This window comes from Salmo salar, chromosome 11, assembly GCF_965601325.2.
Source record: "Salmo salar chromosome 11, fSalSal1, whole genome shotgun sequence".
Taxonomy (NCBI): Eukaryota; Metazoa; Chordata; class Actinopteri; order Salmoniformes; family Salmonidae; genus Salmo; species Salmo salar.
This window is the reverse complement of record NC_138301.1, coordinates 67,376,093-67,399,964: the sequence shown is the minus strand read 5'-3', so window position 1 is coordinate 67,399,964 and position 23,872 is coordinate 67,376,093. Positions and strand designations below refer to the sequence as shown.

General features: G+C 39.5%; 1 protein-coding gene across 3 annotated transcripts in view; it reads right to left on the bottom strand.

The window, feature by feature from the left end:
- The window catches only part of LOC106592162 (insulin-like growth factor 1 receptor), a 224,523-nt gene that overhangs the window by 6,484 nt on the left and 194,167 nt on the right, over positions 1–23,872 (bottom strand). Inside the window, exons 15-21 of one of the 3 annotated variants that reach the window (XM_082958036.1) lie at positions 12,109–12,205; positions 11,667–11,737; positions 10,586–10,815; positions 9,495–9,602; positions 5,443–5,608; positions 5,175–5,304; positions 473–607 (exon numbers count right to left, since the gene is read on the bottom strand). In XM_082958036.1, coding sequence (XP_082814162.1) covers positions 473–607; positions 5,175–5,304; positions 5,443–5,608; positions 9,495–9,602; positions 10,586–10,815; positions 11,667–11,737; positions 12,109–12,205 — 937 coding nt within the window. Of the gene's footprint in view, positions 1–472; positions 608–4,706; positions 5,305–5,442; positions 5,609–9,494; positions 9,603–10,585; positions 10,816–11,666; positions 11,738–12,108; positions 12,206–23,872 lie in introns of those variants that run through there. The other 2 variants (XM_082958037.1, XM_082958038.1) reach the window with 2 other exon arrangements.

Genomic DNA, 23,872 nt, shown 5'->3' with positions numbered 1-23,872 from the left:
AGCATGACTGGTATTCCCACCAATGAACAGGCTACGATAAGCATGACTGGTATTCCCACCAATGAACAGGCTACGATAAGCATGACTGGTATTCCCACCAATGAACAGGCTACGATAAGCATGATTGATATTCCCACCAATGAACAGGCTACGATACGCATGACTGGTATTCCCACCAATGAACAGACTACGATAAGCATGACTGGTATTTCCACCAATGAACAGGCTACGATAAGCATGACTGGTATTCCCACCAATCAACAGGCTGAAAAGCATTATTTCGCTAAAGGATTTTTCTTCTCCCGGCCGGCACCCATTATATTTACCGGCTTTTCCATTTTTGGGGGGCAAAAATCCAGATATACCGGGCGAACAGAAACCCAGGTGTGTGTGTGTGTGTGTGTGTGTGTGTGTGTGTGTGTGTGTGTGTGTGTGTGTGTGTGTGTGTGTGTGTGTGTGTGTGGTAACCCACAGCATGTCAGGGCAGTTGTCTGGTTTGTCTAGCAGTCCTCCGTCCATAACGAAGCGCAGCACCTGCTCGTTGGACATCCCCTGGTAGGGCTGCTCTGCTAGCGTGGCGATCTCCCATAACACCACCCCAAAAGACCTGCAGAGAGAGAGGAGAGACGGGGTTATACACCACCCCAAAAGACCTGCAGAGAGAGAGGAGAGACGGGGTTATACACCACCCCAAAAGACCTGCAGAGAGAGGAGAGACGGGGTTATAACACCCTACACACCCTGGGGTTACACACCACCCCAAAAGACCTGCAGAGAGAGAGGAGACGGGGTTATACACCACCCCAAAAGACCTGCAGAGAGAGAGGAGACAGGGTTATACACCACCCCAAAAGACCTGCAGAGAGAGGAGACGGGGTTATAACACCACCCCAAAAGAGCTGCAGAGAGAGGAGAGACGGGGTTATACACCACCCCAAAAGACCTGCAGAGAGAGAGGAGACAAGGTTATACACCACCCCAAAAGACCTGCAGAGAGAGAGGGGAGACGGGGTTATACACCCTACACACCCTGACAAGAGGTCGACCGATTATGATTTTTCAACGCCGATACCGATTATTGGATGACCAAAAAAAGCTGCCACCGATTAATCGGCCGATTTAATATAAAAACATGTGTTTTATTGTATTTGTAATAATGACAATTACAACAATACTGAATTAACACTTATTTTAACTTAATACAATACGTCAATAAAATCAATTTAGCCCCAAATAAATAATGAAAAATGTTCAATTTGGTTTAAATAATGCAAAAACAAAGTGTTGGAGAAGAAAGTAAAAGTGCAATATGTGCCATGTAAAAAAGCTAACGTTTAAGTTCCTTGCTCAGAACATGAGAACATATGACAGCTGGTGGTTCCTTTTAACATGAGTCTTCAATATTCCCAGGTAAGGAGTTTTAGGTTGATGTTATTATAGGAATTATAGGACTATTTATCTCTATACCATTTGTATTTCATATACCTTTGACTATTGGATGTTCTTATAGGCACTATAGTATTGCCAGTGTAACAATATAGCTTCGGTCCCTCTCCTCGCTCCTACCTGGGCTCGAACCAGGAACACATCGACAACAGCCACCCTCGAAGCAGCGTTACCCATGCAGAGCAAGGGGAACAACTACTCCAAGTCTCAGAGCGAGTGACGTTTCAAACGCTATTAGCGCCCACCCGGCTAACTAGCTAGCCATTTCACATCGGTTACACCAGCCTAATCTTGGGAGTTGATAGGCTTGAAGTCATAAACAGCGCAATGCATTGCGAAGAGCTGCTGGCAAAACGAACGAAAGTGCTGTTTCAATCAATGCTTACGAGCCTGCCGGTGCCTACCACCGCTCAGTCAGACTGCTCTATCAAATCATAGACTTAATTAGAACACAATAACACACAGAAATACGAGCCTTAGGTCATTAATATGGTCGAATCCGGAAACTATCATCTCGAAAACAAATGTTTTTCCTTTCAGTGAAATACGGAACTGTTCCGTATTTTATCTAACGGGTGGCATCGCTAAGTCTAAATATTCCTGTTACATTGCACAACCTTCAATGTTATGTCATAATTATGTAAAATTCTGGCAAATTAGTTCGCAACGAGCCAGGCAGCCCAAACTGCTGCATATACCCTGACTCTGCGTGCAATGAACGCAAGAGATGTGACACAATTTCATGTTAGCAGGCAATATTAACTAAATATGCAGGTTAAAAAATATATACTTGTGTATTGATTTTAAAGAAAGGCATTGATGTTCATGGTTAGGTAGATTGGTGCCATGACAGTGCTTTTTTCGCAAATGCGCTTGTTAAATCAACACCCGTTTGTCGAAGTAGGCTGTGATTCAATGAGAAATTAACAGGCACCGCATCGATTATATGCAACGCAGGACACGTTAGATAAACTAGTAATATCATCAACCATGTGGAGTTAACTAGTGATTATCTTAAGATCGATAGTTTTTTATAAGATACGTTTAATGCTAGCTAGCAACTTACCTTGGCTTCTTGCTGCCCTCACGTAACAGGTAGTCAGGCTCCTCGTGGAGTGCAATGTAAGGCAGGTGGTTAGAGCGTTGGACTAGTGTTAAAGGAATTCCTGCTTGAGAGTAATGATTAAATAATTCTACCCTGAATTTAGGGATATGGTCTTTATAGCCTGTAGAATAAGTAACTAAAGGGTTTTAAGCCTAAGTCTCATGAGATTGACTAGGATAGGAGAGGAATAGGGGTCTGTGTGTTTAACCTCTATGGGCTCTATGGGCTATTACTTCAATTTCTCAAACATATGACTATTTTACAGCCATTTAAAGACAAGACTCTCGTTAATCTAACCACACTGTCCGATTTCAAAAAGGCTTTACAACGAAAGCAAAACATTAGATTATGTCAGCAGAGTACCAAGCCAGAAATAATCAGACACCCATTTTTCAAGCCAGCATATAATGTCACCAAAACCCAGAAGACAGCTAAATGCAGCACTCACCTTTGATGATCTTCATCAGATGACAACCCTAGGACATTATGTTATACAATACATGCATGTTTTGTTCAATCAAGTTCATATTTATATCAAAAACCAGCTTTTTACATTAGCATGTGACGTTCAGAACTAGCATACCCCCCCGCAAACTTCCGGGGAATTCGCTAACATTTTACTAAATTACTCACGATAAACGTTCACAAAAAGCATAACAATTATTTTAAGAATTATAGATACAGACCTCTATGCACTCGATATGTCCGATTTTAAAATAGCTTTTTGGTGAAAGCACATTTTGCAATATTCTAAGTACATAGCCCAGGCATCACGGGCTCGCTATTTAGACACCCGGGAAGTTTAGCACTCACCATAATCATATTTACTATTATAAAAGTTTGATTACCTTTTGTTGTCTTCGTCAGAATGCACACCCAGGACTGCTACTTCAATAACAAATGTTGGTTTGGTCCAAAATAATCCATCGTTATATCCGAATAGCGGCGTTTTGTTCGTGCGTTCCAGACACTATCCGAAATAGTAAAGAAGTGTCGCGCGCATGGCGCAATTCGTGACAATAAAATTCTAAATATTCCATTACCGTACTTCGAAGCATGTCAACCGCTGTTTAAAATCAATTTTTACGACATTTTTCTCGTAGAAAAGCAATAATATTCCGACAGGGAATCTCCTTTTCGGCAAACAGAGGAAAAAATCCCAAAGGCGGGGGCGGTCGGGGTCACGCGCATAAGCCCAGTGTCCCTTGATCGGCCACTTGAGAAAGGCGATAATGTGTTTCAGCCTGGGGCTGGAATGACGACATTCTGTTTTTTCCCGGGCTCTGAGCGCCTATGGACGACGTGGGAAGTGTCACGTTAGAGCAGAGATCCTTAGTAAATGATAGAGATGGAAAAGAAGTTCAAGAAATGGTCAGACAGGCCACTTCCTGTAATGGAATCTCTCAGGTTTTGACCTGCCATTTGAGTTCTGTTATACTCACAGACACCATTCAAACAGTTTTAGAAAATTTAGGGTGTTTTCTATCCATATGTAATAAGTATATGCATATTCTAGTTACTGGGTAGGAGTGGTAACCAGATTAAATCGGGTATGTTTTTTATCCAGCCGTGTCAATACTGCCCCCTATCCTAAACAGGTTAAAGCAGAGCTGGCCAGGAGGCCTCACTACCGTTTATATTAGACTCAAACTGCTCTGCTCAGTCCTTCTCACAGTGTACACTACTAAACCAAATGACAGCACACAGTGTACACTACTAAACCAAATGACAGCACACAGAGTGTACACTACTAAGGGTCAGGGTGTGTAGGGTGTATAACCCCAGGGTGTGTAGGGTCAGGGTTAGAGGTCGACCGATTAATCGGAATGGCCGATTTAATTATGGCTGATTTCGAGTGTTCATAACAATCGGTAATCGGTATTTTTGGCCACCGATTTGCCGATTTTATTTTTGTTTATTTATTTATATTTTAAGACCTTTATTTAACTAGGCAAGTCAGTTAAGAACACAGTCTTATTTTCAATGACGGCCTAAGAACAGTGGGTTAACTGCCTTGTTCAGGGGGGATTAGTTTTTGCAACCTGCCGGTTACTAGTTGTTAAGAGAATTATGTTCTCAATGTTAACTTCAATTAATACTCAGTCTGCCATCCATAATGTGTACGATTCTGGTTTAATAACACAGACAAGAGGACTAGCTTACAAGAATCAGAATTGTTTATTCAGTAGAGCGTTCTGTAGTTCCTACACAAAACATCTATTATATACCAGGCTTCTCATTTACACATTACACACTAACACTAAGGAGAGTTAATTGTTATTCCCCAGAACTCTCAACACCGTAAATTCTTACCCAGCTGACAGTATTTTAGTACTCTGAGATTAGGGAAACCTGGAGGGTTCGAGCTAGGTCAGGTCAACCACAGTTTAACAGTTCTTGATGTTTACTTAAACAGACAGAAGCTGCAACGGGCCTTGTGTTCCACTCCCTCTCAAAACATCACCAGGTTAAATGGCTTCCCAACGGGGGACAAATGGAGAGAGGGGTTCAGGCTCTTCTACAAGCTTGGCTCCCTTCCTTTTAAAATGTCGTCCCCTCCTGGAAGTGAACTGCTCCATCCTCATGGAAATGAGAGGGTGAATGGGTGAATGGGTGCAGTTACCAGACATCGGAGGTGGTGGTGAACACTCCATCTTTAAGGGACTCGGGGGACATCCATCGGACCGGCAGCAACCCCTTTCCTCCTTTACGGTAGTAGTCTGTCTCATAGATGTCTCTGGTCATACCAAAATCTACCTCACACACAGGGAAGAAAGGGGGAAATGACTTAACATGCATGTATAAAAAAAAACGTTCACATCAATATACTAGGCTAAATTACAAGCCTAATTGAACTGTAATTCTTTAGGAGGAAGTCTGTCTGTCCGTACCACCTATCTTGACGGTGTAGTCGTCTGCCACCATACAGTTCCTGGCGGCCAGGTCTCTGTGGACAAACTTGTTAGCGTTGAGATAAGACATCCCGTCCGCAATCTCGCCAGCCATCTGAATAATCTTCTTCAGAGGTGGGAGGTTGAGACTGTAGGACTGGGACGGCTGTGTGTGTGTGTGTGTGTGAGTGAGTGAGTGAGGAGAGGAGAGAGAGGAGAGGTTAGAGTCCATCTGAATAATCTCCTTCAGAGGAGGAAGGTTGAGACTGTAAACTCACTGGAGAATAAACTGGATAAACTGTTGGAGATTATCCTACCGACAGGACATTAAAAACTGTAATATCGTATCCTGTAATATATATGTTTCACCGAGACGTGGCTGAATGACGACACTGATAATATACAGTTGGCTGGGTTTTCCGTGCATCAGCAGGACAGAACAGCTTCGTCTGGTAAGACAAGGGGTGCTGTTGTGTGTCTATTTGTCAATTACAGCTGGTGCTTAAAGCTAGTGAGGGAGATATGAGTCTCCAGCTTCAGTGATTTTTGCAATTCGTTCCAGTCATTGGCAGCTGAGAACTGGAAGGAAAGGTGGCCAAAGGACGAATAGGCTTTGGGGGTGACCAGTGAGATATACCTGCTGAAGCGCGTGCTACGGGTGGGTGCTGCTATGGTGACCAGCGAGCTGAGATAAGGCGGGGCTTTACCTAGCAGAGACTTGTAGATAACCTGGAGCCAGTGAGTTTGGCGACGAATATAAAGTGAGGGCCAGCCAACGAGAGCGTACAGGTCGCAGTATATGGGGCTTTGGTGACAAAACAGATGGCACTGTGATAGACTGCATCCAATTTGCTGTGTAGAGTGTTGGAGGCTATTTTGTAAATGACATCGCCGAAGTCGAGGATCGGTAGGATAGTCAGTTTTACAAGGGTATGTTTGGCAGCACGAGCGAACAACGCTTTGTTGTGAAATAGGAAGCCAATTCCAGATTTAATTTTGGATTGGAGATGCTTAATGTGAGTGAGTGTGGAAGGAGAGTTTACAGTCTAACCAGACACCTAGGTATTTGTAGTTGTCCACATATTCTAAGTCAGAACCGTCCAGAGTAGTGATGCTGGACGGGCGGGCAGGTGTAGGCAGCGATCGGTTGAAGAGCATGCATTTAGTTTTACTTGTATTTAAGAGCAGTTGGAGGCAACGGAAGGAGTGTTGTATGGCATTGAAGCTCGTCTGGAGGTTAGTTAACACAGTGTCCAAAGAAGGGCCAGATGTATACAACAGTACATCATGATAAACTGTTGACCACACTTTCTACCAAGAGAGCCGTCTATTTACCACCACAAACCGATGATGGCACTAAGACCGCACTCAACGAGCTGTAAGGCCATAAGCAAACAAGAAAATGCTCATCCAGAGAAGGCGCTCCTAGTGGCCGGGGACTTTAATGCAGGCAAACTTAAATCAGTTTGACCTCATTTCTACCAGAATGTCACATGTACAACCAGAGGGAAAAAAACTCTAGACAATCTTTACCCCACACACTGACGCATACAAAGCTCTCCCTCGCCCTCCATTTGGCAAATCTGACCATAATTCCTGCTTACAAGCAAAAACTAAAGCAGGAAGTACCAGTGACTTGCTCAATACGGAAGTGGTCAGATGAGGCGGATGCTACGTTAAGGGACTGTTTTGCTAGTACAGACTGGAATATGTTCTGGGATTCATCCAATGGCATTGAGGAGTATACCACTGCAGTCACCAGCTTCATCAATAAGCGCATCGACGACGTCGTCCCCACAGTGACCGTACGCACATAACCCAACCAGAAGCCATGAATTACAGGCAACATCCACACCGAGCTAAAGGCTAGAGCTGCCGCTTTCAAGGAGTGGGACACTAATCCGGACACTTATAAGAAATCCCGCTATGCCCTCAGACGAACCACCAAACAGGCAAAGAGTCAATACAGGACTAAGATGGAATACTACTAGACCAGCTGACGCTCGTCGGATGTGGAACGATTACGGACAACAAAGGGAAACCCAGCCGCGAGCTGCCCAGTGAAGCGTGCCTACCAGACCGGCTAAATGCATTTTATGCTCGCTTTGAGGCAAGCAACACTGAAGCATGCATTAGAGCACCAGCTGTTTCGGACAACTGTGTGATCACGCTCTCCGTAGCCAATGTGAGCAAGACCTTTAACCTGTTGGGGGTAGGGGGCAGTATTGACACGGCCGGATAAAAAACGTACCCGATTTAATCTGGTTACTACTCCTGCCCAGTAACTAGAATATGCATATAATTATTGGCTTTGGATAGAAAACACCCTAAAGTTTCTAAAACTATTTGAATGGTGTCTGTGAGTATAACAGAACTCATATGGCAGGCCAAAACCTGAGAAGATTCCATGCAGGAAGTGGCCTGTCTGACAAGTTGTGTTTCATCTTGGCTCTTTTTATTGAAGACTGAGGATCTTTGCTATAACGTGACACTTCCTACGGCTCCCATAGGCTCTCAGAGCCCGGGAAAAAGCTGAACGATATTGAGGCAGCCTCTGGCTGAAACACATTATCGCTTTTGGCAAGTGGCCGATCAGAGTACTATGGGCTTAGGCGCGTGCCCGAGTCGACCCCATGCTTCATTTTCTTTCGTCTGTTTACCTAAACGCAGATTCCCGGTCGGAATATTATCGCTTTTTTATGAGAAAAATGGCATAAAAATTGATTTTAAACAGAGGTTGACATGCTTCGAAGTACGGTAATGGAATATTTAGAATTTTTTTGTCACGAATTGCGCCATGCTCGTCACCCTTATTTACCCTTTCGGATAGTGTCTTGAACGCACGAACAAAACGCCGCTGTTTGGATATAACTATGGATTATTTTGAACCAAACCAACATTTGTTATTGAAGGAGAAGTCCTGGGAGTGCATTCTGACGAAGACAGCAAAGGTAATAACATTTTTCTTATAGTAAATCTGACTTTGGTGAGTGCTAAACTTGCTGGGTGTCTAAATAGCTAGCCCTGTGATGCCGGGCTATCTACTGACAATATTGCAAAATGTGCTTTCACCGAAAAGCTATTTTAAAATCGGACATATCGAGTGCATAGAGGAGTTCTGTATCTATAATTCTTAAAATAATTGTTATGCTTTTTGTGAACGTTTATCGTGAGTAATTTAGTAAATTCACCGGCAGTGTTCGGTGGGAATGCTAGTCACATGCTAGTCACATGCTAATGTAAAAAGCTGGTTTTTGATATAAATATGAACTTGATTGAACAAAACATGCATGTATTGTATAACATAATGTCCTAGGGTTGTCATCTGATGAAGATCATCAAAGGTTAGTGCTGCATTTAGCTGTGGTTTGGGTTTATGTGACATTATATGCTAGCTTGAAAAATGGGTGTCTGATTATTTCTGGCTGGGTACTCTGCTGACATAATCTAATGTTTTGCTTTCGTTGTAAAGCCTTTTTGAAATCGGACAGTGTGGTTAGATTAACGAGAGTCTTGTCTTTAAAATGACGCAAGCGTCCCACCTAGCCCATAGAGGTTAAGGTCTACACCTGTTGTATTCGGCGCATGTGACAAATACAATTGAATTCGATTTTTATGTGACCTCAGGTGGTAGGGGTCAGGATGAGGGATTAGGATGAGGGGTTAGATAATTTACGTCTTTAGCCCGTAGTGACCTCAGGTGGCTAGGTGGTAGGGGTTAGGGGTAAGTAACTTACGTCTTTAGCCCGTAGTGACTTTAGGTGGTAGGGGTTAGGGGTAGGTAACTTACGTCTTTAGCCTGTAGTGACCTCAGGTCGCTAGGTGGTAGGGGTTAGGGGTAGGTAACTTACGTCTTTAGCCCGTAGTGACCTCAGGTGACTAGGTGGTAGGGGTCAGGATGAGGGGAAGGTTACTTACGTCTTTAGCCCGTAGTGACCTCAGGTGGCTAGGTGGTAGGGGTCAGGATGAGGGGAAGGTAACTTACGTCTTTAGCCCGTAGTGACCTCAGGTGGCTAGGTGGTAGGGGTCAGGATGAGGGGAAGGTAACTTACGTCTTTAGCCCGTAGTGACCTCAGGTGGCTCTTCAGATCTCCTTTAGTCATCAGCTCCATGATAACCAAGGTGGGCTGGCCCTGCGAAACCACACCCAGCAGACGCACCTGCACCAATCACAGCACACAAATGACATCAATGGTCAGAGCCCACATCCTGAACTGACAAACAGTGGGCTCCTCATTTGTTCACAGAAACATAAGTCAGGAAAGGGGGTGTGGAGTTATAGGTCAACATCTAGACAGGACAGGGGGAGCATCAGGTCAACATCTAGACAGGACAGGGGGAGCGATAGGTCAACATCTAGACAGGACAGGGGGTGTGGAGCATCAGGTCAACATCTAGACAGGACAGGGGGAGCATCAGGTCAACATCTAGACAGGACAGGGGGAGCATCAGGTCAACATCTAGACAGGACAGGGAGAGAATCAGGTCAACATCTAGACAGGACGGGGGGGAGCATCAGGTCAACATCTAGACAGGACAGGGGGGGGAGCATCAGGTCAACATCTAGACAGGACGGGGGAAGGAGCATCAGGTCAACATCTAGACAGGACAGGGAAGGAGCATCAGGTCAACATCTAGACAGGACAGGGGGGAGCATCAGGTCAACATCTAGACAGGACAGGGGGGGAGCATCAGGTCAACATCTAGACAGGACAGGGGGGGAGCATCAGGTCAACATCTAGACAGGACAGGGGGGGAGCATCAGGTCAACATCTAGACAGGACAGGGGGGGAGCATCAGGTCAACATCTAGACAGGACAGGGATCAGGTCAACATCTAGACAGGACAGGGGGTGTGGAGAATGAGGTATTATGCCTTATGTTGTCTCAATGTATCTGTCCGCTGTATTTTCGTGTCCTGTATCATACCACACTCTGTGTGTGTGTCGTGCCACGCTGTGTGGTGTGTGTGTGTGTGTGTGTGTGTGTGTGTCGTACCACACTGTGTGTGTGTGTGTATGTGTCGTACCACACTGTGTGTGTGTGTGTGTGTGTGTGTGTCGTACCACACTGTGTGTGTCGTACCACACTGTGTGTGTGTGTGTGTGTGTGTGTGTGTGTGTGTGTGTGTGTGTGTGGCGTACCACGTGGTGACAGCTGAACTCCTTCATGACGGAAGCTTCATTGAGGAACTCTATTCTCTCTCTCATGCTGGCCGACTCGTTCACCGTCTTTATGGCCACGCACGTCTCTGGCTCGTCCTTGACAACTCCCTTAGCGACGCCCTCGTACACCATGCCGAACGACCCCTGACCCAGCTCTCTGTTCATCGTGATCTTCTCCCTCAGCACCTCCCATTCATCTGGTACATACACTAGAGGAGAGGAGAGGGTTACCAGACAACTATATCACAGTACTACACCCCATTCATCTGGTATATACACTGGAGGAGAGGAGAGGGTTACCAGACAACTATATCACAGTACTACACCCCCACTAACCCCCATTCATCTGGTATATACACTGGAGGAGAGGAGAGGGTTACCAGACAACTATATCACAGTACTACACCCCCACTAACCCTCATTCATCTGGAGGAGAGGGTTACCAGACAACTATATCACGGTACTACACCCTCACTACCCCCCATTCATCTGGTATATACACTGGAGGAGAGGAGAGGGTTACCAGACAACTATATCACAGTACTACACCCCCACTACCCCCCATTCATCTGGTATATACACTGGAGGAGAGGAGAGGGTTACCAGACAACTATATCACAGTACTACACCCCCACTAACCCCCATTCATCTGGTATATACACTGGAGGAGAGGAGAGGGTTACCAGACAACTATATCACAGTACTACACCCCCACTACCCCCCATTCATCTGGTATATACACTGGAGGAGAGGAGAGGGTTACCAGACAACTATATCACAGTACCACACCCCCACTACCCCCCATTCATCTAGCTTACTAACTAACTTAAAAGGTACTTGTGTGGTCTGACTACAGGTACTTCCTCTCTGTCTATCAGGTGATGTGGTCAGACTACAGGTACTTCCTCTCTGTCTATCAGGTGATGTGGTCAGACTACAGGTACTTCCTGTCTATCAGGTGATGTGGTCAGACTACAGGTACTTCCTGTCTATCAGGTGATGTGGTCAGACTACAGGTCATTCCTGTCTCAGGTGATGTGGTCTGACTACAGGTACTTACTCTCTGCAGCGCTGAAGTATTCAGGGTTGACTGATGCGTACAGAACTCCATTCCCCAGTCTGTCACTGTTCCTGTAGACACACCACACACACACACACACACACACGCACCACACACACACACACACACACACACACACACACACACACACACACACACACACACACACACACACAGGGTTAGCAGCGTTACACAGCATCCCAAACGGCACCCTATTCTCTATATAGTGCACTACTATAGACCAGAGCACTATGGCACCCTATTCCCTATATAGTGCACTACTTTAGACCAGAGCACTATGGCACCCTATTCCCTATATAGTGCACTTCTCTGTGGGCTCTGGTCTAAAGTAGTGCACCACACTCCAGCCATGTTCAGACCAATGACGCCGTCACAGGACTGGCATAGAGACAGAGACGGAGACAGAGACAAACAGACTTACTTCTTCCTGTTGATGATGGTGAACGTGGCCAGTAGACAGATGATCAGGACGGCTACCATGGGAACAAAGATCATGACGTAGAGATGGTTCTCATAACCTGGTGGACCAGGAGACACATTAAATACAGTATTACACTGGTGGACCAGGAGAGACATTAAATACAGTAGAATACAGGTATTCCATACACACTGGTGTTAACTAACATGTGATAAGGTATTCCATACACACTGGCATTAACATGTGATAAGGAATTCCATACACACTGGTATTAACTAACTAACATGTGATAAGGTATTCCATACACACTGGTATTAACCTGTTATGGATAGGGGGCAGTATTTTCACGGCCGGATAAAAAACGTACCCGATTTAATCTGTTTATTACTCCTGCCCAGAAACTAGAATATGCATATAATTGTTTGATTTGGATAGAAAACACCCTAAAGTTTCTAAAACTGTTTGAATGGTGTCTGTGAGTATAACAGAACTCATATGGCAGGCCAAAACCTGAGAAGATTCCAAACAGGAAGTGCCCTCTCTGACCATTTCTTGGCCTTCTTTAGCCTCCTTATTGAAAACAGAGGATCTCTGCTGTAACGTGACACTTTCTAAGGCTCCCATAGGCTCTCAGAAGGCGCAAGAACGTTGAATGATGACTTTGCAGTCCATGGATGAAAAACAGTAGCGCACTTGGATAGTGGTCGATCTGAGAACAATGAGACGGTGTGCGCGCGTGGACGTGAAGAGTCCATTTTACTTTTTCAGTCTTTGAACGAAAACAACGACTCCCGTTCGGAATATTATCGCTATTTTACGAGAAAAAAACGCATACAAATTTATTTTAAACAGCGTTTGACATGCTTCGAAGTACAGTAATGGAATATTTTTAAATCTTTTGTCACAATACGCGCGGTCGCGTTACCCTTCGGATAGTGTCTTGAACGCACGAACAAAACGGCACTATTTGGATATAACTATCGATTATTTGGAACCAAACCAACATTTGTTGTTGAAGTAGAAGTCCTGGGAGTGCATTCTGACAAAGAACAGCAAAGGTAATCCAATTTTTCTTATAGTAAATCTGAGTTTGGTGAGTACCAAACTTGGTGGGTGTCAAAATAGCTAGCCTGTGATGGCCGGGCTATCTACTCAGAATATTGCAAAATGTGCTTTCACCGAAAAGCTATTTTAAAATCGGACACCGCGATTGCATAAAGGAGTTCTGTATCTATAATTCTTAAAATAATTGTTCTGTTTTTTGTGAAAGTTTATCGTGAGTAATTTAGTAAATTCACCAGAAGTGTTCGGTGGGAATGCTAGTTCTGAACGTCACATGCTAATGTAAAAAGCTGGTTTTGATATAAATATGAACTTCATTGAACAAAACATGCATGTATTGTATAACATAATGTCCTAGGAGTGTCATCTGATAAAGATCATCAAAGGTTAGTGCTGCATTTAGCTGTGGTTTTGGTTTTTGTGACATTATATGTTAGCTTGAAAAATGGGTGTCTGATTATTTCTGGCTGGGTACTCTCCTGACATAATCTAATGTTTTGTTTTCGTTGTAAAGCCTTTTGGAAATCGGACAGTGTGGTTAGATAAAGGAGAGTCTTGTCTTTAAAATGGTGCAAAATAGTCATATGTTTGAAAAATGGAAATTTCGAGGAGTTTGTATTTCGCGCCACGCCCTATCATTGGATATTGGAGCGGTGTTCCGCTAGCGGAACGTCTAGATGTAAGAAGTTATTAACTAACATGTGATAAGGTATTCCATACACACTGGTATTAACTAACTAACATGTGATAAGGTATTCCATACACACTGGTATTAACTAACATGTGATAAGGTATTCCATTCACACTAGTATTAACTAACATGTGATAAGGTATTCCATACACACTGGTATTAACTAACTAACTAACATGTGATAAGGTATTCCATACACACTGGTATTAACTAACTAACTAACTAACTAACATGTGATAAGGTATTCCATACACACTGGTATAAACTAACATGTGATAAGGTATACCATACACACTGGTATTAACTAACATGTGATAAGGTATTACATACACACTGGTATTAACTAACTAACATGTGATAAGGTATTCCATACACACTGGTATTAACATGTGATAAGGTATTCCATACACACTGGTATTAACTAAAATGTGATAAGGTATTCCATACACACTGGTATTAACTAAAATGTGATAAGGTATTCCATACACACTGGTATTAACTAACATGTGATAAGGTATTCCATTCACACTAGTATTAACTAACATGTGATAAGGTATTACATACAGACTGGTATTAACTAACTAACTAACATGTGATAAGGTATTCCATACACACTGGTATTAACTAACTAACTAACATGTGATAAGGTATTCCATACACACTGGTATTAACTAACTAACATGTGATAAGGTATTCCATACACACTGGTATTAACTAACTAACATGTGATAAGGTATTCCATACACACTGGTATTAACTAACTAACTAACTAACTAACTAACTAACTAACATGTGATAAGGTATTCCATACACACTGGTATTAACATGTGATAAGGTATTCCATACACACTGGTATTAACTAACTAACTAACATGTGATACGGTATTCCATACACACTGGTATTAACTAACTAACTAACTAACTAACTAACTAACTAACATGTGATAAGGTATTCCATACACACTGGTATTAACTAACATGTGATAAGGTATACCATACACACTGGTATTAACTAACATGTGATAAGGTATTACATACACACTGGTATTAACTAACTAACATGTGATAAGGTATTCCATACACACTGGTATTAACTAACTAACATGTGATAAGGTATTCCATACACACTGGTATTAACTAACTAACATGTGATAAGGTATTCCATACACACTGGTATTAACTAACTAACTAACTAACTAACTAACTAACTAACTAACTAACTAACTAACATGTGATAAGGTATTCCATACACACTGGTATTAACATGTGATAAGGTATTCCATACACACTGGTATTAACTAACTAACTAACATGTGATAAGGTATTCCATACACACTGGTATTAACTAACTAACTAACTAACTAACTAACTAACATGTGATAAGGTATTCCATACACACTGGTATTAACTAACATGTGATAAGGTATACCATACACACTGGTATTAACTAACATGTGATAAGGTATTACATACACACTGGTATTAACTAACTAACATGTGATAAGGTATTCCATACACACTGGTATTAACTAACTAACATGTGATAAGGTATTCCATACACACTGGTATTAACTAACTAACATGTGATAAGGTATTCCATACACACTGGTATTAACATGTGATAAGGTATTCCATACACACTGGTATCAACTAACATGTGATAAGGTATTCCATACACACTGGTATTAACTAACATGTGATAAGGTATTCCATACACACTGGTATCAACTAACATGTGATAAGGTATTCCATACACACTGGTATTAACTAACTAACATGTGATAAGGTATTCCATACACACTGGATTTAACTAACTAACATGTGATAAGGTATTCCATACACACTGGATTTAACTAACTAACTAACTAACTAACAAACATGTGATAAGGTATTCCATACACACTGGTATTAACTAACTAACTAACATGTGATAAGGTATTCCATACACACTGGTATTAACTAACTAACATGTGATAAGGTATTCCATACACACTGGTATTAACTAACTAACTAACTAACTAACTAACTAACTAACATGTGATAAGGTATTCCATACACACTGGTATTAACTAACTAACATGTGATAAGGTATTACATACACACTGGTATTAACTAACTAACATGTGATAAGGTATTCCAACCACACTGGTATTAACTAACTAACATGTGATAAGGTATTCCATCCACACTGGTATTAACTAACTAACTAACTAACATGTGATAAGGTATTACATTCACACTGGTATTAACTAACTAACATGTGATAAGGTAATCCATACACACTGGTATTAACTAACTAACTAACATGTGATAAGGTATTCCATACACACTGGTATTAACTAACTAACTAACTAACATGTGATAAGGTATTCCATACACACTGGTATTAACATGTGATAAGGTATTCCATACACACTGGTATCAACTAACATGTGATAAGGTATTCCATACACACTGGTATTAACTAACATGTGATAAGGTATTCCATACACACTGGTATCAACTAACATGTGATAAGGTATTCCATACACACTGGTATTAACTAACTAACATGTGATAAGGTATTCCATACACACTGGTATTAACTAACTAACATGTGATAAGGTATTCCATACACACTGGATTTAACTAACTAACTAACTAACTAACAAACATGTGATAAGGTATTCCATACACACTGGTATTAACTAACTAACTAACATGTGATAAGGTATTCCATACACACTGGTATTAACTAACTAACATGTGATAAGGTATTCCATACACACTGGTATTAACTAACTAACTAACTAACTAACTAACTAACTAACTAACTAACATGTGATAAGGTATTCCATACACACTGGTATTAACTAACTAACATGTGATAAGGTATTCCATCCACACTGGTATTAACTAACTAACATGTGATAAGGTATTCCATCCACACTGGTATTAACTAACTAACTAACTAACATGTGATAAGGTATTACATTCACACTGGTATTAACTAACTAACATGTGATAAGGTAATCCATACACACTGGTATTAACTAACTAACTGACATGTGATAAGGTATTCCATCCACACTGGTATTAACTAACTAACTAACTAACACGTGATAAGGTATTCAATCCACACTGGTATTAACTAACTAACTAACATGTGCTAAGGTATTCCATCCACACTGGTATTAACTAACTAACATGTGATAAGGTATTCCATCCACACTGGTATTAACTAACTAACATGTGATAAGGTATTCCATCCACACTGGTATTAACTAACTAACTAACTAACTAACATGTGATAAGGTATTCCATCCACACTGGTATTAACTAACTAACTAACTAACATGTGATAAGGTATTCCATCCACACTGGTATTAACTAACTAACTAACATGTGCTAAGGTATTCCATCCACACTGGTATTAACTAACTAACATGTGATAAGGTATTCCATCCACACTGGTATTAACTAACTAACATGTGATAAGGTATTCCATACACACTGGTATTAACTAACATGTGATAAGGTATTCCATACACACTGGTATTAACTAACATGTGATAAGGTATTCCATACACACTGGTATTAACTAACTAACATGTGATAAGGTATTCCATACACACTGGATTTAACTAACTAACATGTGATAAGGTATTCCATACACACTGGATTTAACTAACTAACTAACTAACTAACTAACTAACTAACAAACATGTGATAAGGTATTCCATACACACTGGTATTAACTAACTAACTAACTAACATGTGATAAGGTATTCCATACACACTGGTATTAACTAACTAACTAACTAACATGTGATAAGGTATTCCATACACACTGGTATTAACTAACTAACTAACTAACTAACTAACATGTGATAAGGTATTCCATACACACTGGTATTAACTAACTAACATGTGATAAGGTATTACATACACACTGGTATTAACTAACTAACATGTGATAAGGTATTCCATCCACACTGGTATTAACTAACTAACATGTGATAAGGTATTCCATCCACACTGGTATTAACTAACTAACTAACTAACATGTGATAAGGTATTACATTCACACTGGTATTAACTAACTAACATGTGATAAGGTAATCCATACACACTGGTATTAACTAACTAACTAACATGTGATAAGGTATTCCATCCACACTGGTATTAACTAACTAACTAACTAACTAACTAACACGTGATAAGGTATTCAATCCACACTGGTATTAACTAACTAACTAACATGTGCTAAGGTATTCCATCCACACTGGTATTAACTAACTAACATGTGATAAGGTATTCCATCCACACTGGTATTAACTAACTAACATGTGATAAGGTATTCCATCCACACTGGTATTAACTAACTAACTAACTAACATGTGATAAGGTATTACATTCACACTGGTATTAACTAACTAACATGTGATAAGGTAATCCATACACACTGGTATTAACTAACTAACTAACATGTGATAAGGTATTCCATCCACATTGGTATTAACTAACTAACTAACATGTGATAAGGTATTCCATCCACACTGGTATTAACTAACTAACTAACATGTGATAAGGTATTCCATACACACTGGTATTAACTAACAAACTAACTAACTAACTAACATGTGATAAGGTATTCCATACACACTGGTATTAACTAACATGTGATAAGGTATACCATACACACTGGTATTAACTAACATGTGATAAGGTATTACATACACACTGGTATTAACTAACTAACATGTGATAAGGTATTCCATACACACTGGTATTAACTAACTAACATGTGATAAGGTATTCCAGACACACTGGTATTAACTAACTAACATGTGATAAGGTATTCCATACACACTGGTATTAACATGTGATAAGGTATTCCATACACACTGGTATCAACTAACATGTGATAAGGTATTCCATACACACTGGTATTAACTAACATGTGATAAGGTATTCCATACACACTGGTATCAACTAACATGTGATAAGGTATTCCATACACACTGGTATTAACTAACATGTGATAAGGTATTCCATACACACTGGTATTAACTAACTAACATGTGATAAGGTATTCCATACACACTGGATTTAACTAACTAACTAACTAACTAACTAACAAACATGTGATAAGGTATTCCATACACACTGGTATTAACTAACTAACTAACATGTGATAAGGTATTCCATACACACTGGTATTAACTAACTAACTAACTAACTAACATGTGATAAGGTATTCCATACACACTGGTACTAACTAACTAACTAACTAACTAACTAACTAACTAACATGTGATAAGGTATTCCATACACACTGGTATTAACTAACTAACATGTGATAAGGTATTCCATACACACTGGTATTAACTAACTAACATGTGATAAGGTATTCCATCCACACTGGTATTAACTAACTAACTAACTAACATGTGATAAGGTATTACATTCACACTGGTATTAACTAACTAACATGTGATAAGGTATTCCATACACACTGGTATTAACTAACTAACATGTGATAAGGTATTCCATCCACACTGGTATTAACTAACTAACTAACTAACATGTGATAAGGTATTACATTCACACTGGTATTAACTAACTAACATGTGATAAGGTAATCCATACACACTGGTATTAACTAACTAACTAACATGTGATAAGGTATTCCATCCACACTGGTATTAACTAACTAACTAACATGTGCTAAGGTATTACATTCACACTGGTATTAACTAACTAACATGTGATAAGGTAATCCATACACACTGGTATTAACTAACTAACTAACATGTGATAAGGTAATCCATACACACTGGTATTAACTAACTAACTAACATGTGATAAGGTATTCCATCCACACTGGTATTAACTAACTAACTAACATGTGATAAGGTATTCCATCCACACTGGTATTAACTAACTAACTAACTAACATGTGATAAGGTATTACATTCACACTGGTATTAACTAACTAACATGTGATAAGGTAATCCATACACACTGGTATTAACTAACTAACTAACATGTGATAAGGTATTCCATCCACACTGGTATTAACTAACTAACTAACATGTGATAAGGTATTCCATCCACACTGGTATTAACTAACTAACTAACATGTGATAAGGTATTCCATACACACTGGTATTAACTAACTAACTAACTAACTAACATGTGATAAGGTATTCCATACACACTGGTATTAACTAACATGTGATAAGGTATACCATACACACTGGTATTAACTAACATGTGATAAGGTATTACATACACACTGGTATTAACTAACTAACATGTGATAAGGTATTCCATACACACTGGTATTAACTAACTAACATGTGATAAGGTATTCCATACACACTGGTATTAACTAACTAACATGTGATAAGGTATTCCATACACACTGGTATTAACATGTGATAAGGTATTCCATACACACTGGTATCAACTAACATGTGATAAGGTATTCCATACACACTGGTATTAACTAACATGTGATAAGGTATTCCATACACACTGGTATCAACTAACATGTGATAAGGTATTCCATACACACTGGTATTAACTAACATGTGATAAGGTATTCCATACACACTGGTATTAACTAACTAACATGTGATAAGGTATTCCATACACACTGGATTTAACTAACTAACTAACTAACTAACTAACAAACATGTGATAAGGTATTCCATACACACTGGTATTAACTAACTAACTAACATGTGATAAGGTATTCCATACACACTGGTATTAACTAACTAACTAACTAACATGTGATAAGGTATTCCATACACACTGGTATTAACTAACTAACATGTGATAAGGTATTCGATCCACACTGGTATTAACTAACTAACATGTGATAAGGTATTCCATCCACACTGGTATTAACTAACTAACTAACTAACATGTGATAAGGTATTACATTCACACTGGTATTAACTAACTAACATGTGATAAGGTAATCCATACACACTGGTATTAACTAACTAACTAACTAACATGTGATAAGGTATTCCATCCACACTGGTATTAACTAACTAACTAACTAACACGTGATAAGGTATTCAATCCACACTGGTATTAACTAACAAACTAACATGTGCTAAGGTATTCCATCCACACTGGTATTAACTAACTAACATGTGATAAGGTATTCCATCCACACTGGTATTAACTAACTAACATGTGATAAGGTATTCCATCCACACTGGTATTAACTAACTAACTAACTAACTAACATGTGATAAGGTATTACATTCACACTGGTATTAACTAACTAACATGTGATAAGGTAATCCATACACACTGGTATTAACTAACTAACTAACATGTGATAAGGTATTCCATCCACACTGGTATTAACTAACTAACTAACATGTGCTAAGGTATTCCATCCACACTGGTATTAACTAACTAACTAACTAACTAACTAACTAACATGTGATAAGGTATTCCATACACACTGGTATTAACTAACTAACTAACATGTGATAAGGTATTCCATCCACACTGGTATTAACTAACTAACTAACTAACATGTGATAAGGTATTCCATCCACACTGGTATTAACTAACTAACTAACTAACATGTGCTAAGGTATTCCATCCACACTGGTATTAACTAACTAACATGTGATAAGGTATTCCATCCACACTGGTATTAACTAACTAACATGTGATAAGGTATTCCATCCACACTGGTATTAACTAACTAACTAACTAACATGTGATAAGGTATTACATTCACACTGGTATTAACTAACTAACATGTGATAAGGTAATCCATACACACTGGTATTAACTAACATGTGATAAGGTATTCCATCCACACTGGTATTAACTAACATGTGCTAAGGTATTCCATCCACACTGGTATTAACTAACTAACTAACTAACTAACTAACTAACATGTGATAAGGTATTCCATACACACTGGATTTAACTAACTAACTAACTAACTAACTAACTAACAAACATGTGATAAGGTATTCCATACACACTGGTATTAACTAACTAACTAACATGTGATAAGGTATTCCATACACACTGGTATTAACTAACTAACTAACTAACATGTGATAAGGTATTCCATACACACTGGTATTAACTAACTAACTAACTAACTAACTAACTAACACTGTGATAAGGTATTCCATACACACTGGTATTAACTAACTAACATGTGATAAGGTATTACATACACACTGGTATTAACTAACTAACATGTGATAAGGTATTCCATCCACACTGGTATTAACTAACTAACATGTGATAAGGTATTCCATCCACACTGGTATTAACTAACTAACTAACTAACATGTGATAAGGTATTACATTCACACTGGTATTAACTAACTAACATGTGATAAGGTAATCCATACACACTGGTATTAACTAACTAACTAACATGTGATAAGGTATTCCATCCACACTGGTATTAACTAACTAACACGTGATAAGGTATTCAATCCACACTGGTATTAACTAACTAACTAACATGTGCTAAGGTATTCCATCCACACTGGTATTAACTAACTAACATGTGATAAGGTATTCCATCCACACTGGTATTAACTAACTAACATGTGATAAGGTATTCCATCCACACTGGTATTAACTAACTAACTAACTAACATGTGATAAGGTATTACATTCACACTGGTATTAACTAACTAACATGTGATAAGGTAATCCATACACACTGGTATTAACTAACTAACTAACATGTGATAAGGTATTCCATCCACACTGGTATTAACTAACTAACTAACATGTGATAAGGTATTCCATCCACACTGGTATTAACTAACTAACTAACATGTGATAAGGTATTCCATACACACTGGTATTAACTAACAAACTAACTAACTAACTAACTAACATGTGATAAGGTATTCCATACACACTGGTATTAACTAACATGTGATAAGGTATACCATACACACTGGTATTAACTAACATGTGATAAGGTATTACATACACACTGGTATTAACTAACTAACATGTGATAAGGTATTCCATACACACTGGTATTAACTAACTAACATGTGATAAGGTATTCCAGACACACTGGTATTAACTAACTAACATGTGATAAGGTATTCCATACACACTGGTATTAACATGTGATAAGGTATTCCATACACACTGGTATCAACTAACATGTGATAAGGTATTCCATACACACTGGTATTAACTAACATGTGATAAGGTATTCCATACACACTGGTATCAACTAACATGTGATAAGGTATTCCATACACACTGGTATTAACTAACATGTGATAAGGTATTCCATACACACTGGTATTAACTAACTAACATGTGATAAGGTATTCCATACACACTGGATTTAACTAACTAACTAACTAACTAACTAACTAACAAACATGTGATAAGGTATTCCATACACACTGGTATTAACTAACTAACTAACATGTGATAAGGTATTCCATACACACTGGTATTAACTAACTAACTAACTAACATGTGATAAGGTATTCCATACACACTGGTATTAACTAACTAACTAACTAACTAACTAACATGTGATAAGGTATTCCATACACACTGGTATTAACTAACTAACATGTGATAAGGTATTCCATCCACACTGGTATTAACTAACTAACTAACATGTGATAAGGTATTCCATCCACACTGGTATTAACTAACTAACTAACTAACATGTGATAAGGTATTCCATCCACACTGGTATTAACTAACTAACTAACATGTGCTAAGGTATTCCATCCACACTGGTATTAACTAACTAACTAACTAACACGTGCTAAGGTATTCCATCCACACTGGTATTAACTAACTAACATGTGATAAGGTATTCCATCCACACTGGTATTAACTAACTAACATGTGATAAGGTATTCCATCCACACTGGTATTAACTAACTAACTAACTAACATGTGATAAGGTATTACATTTACACTGGTATTAACTAACTAACATGTGATAAGGTAATCCATACACACTGGTATTAACTA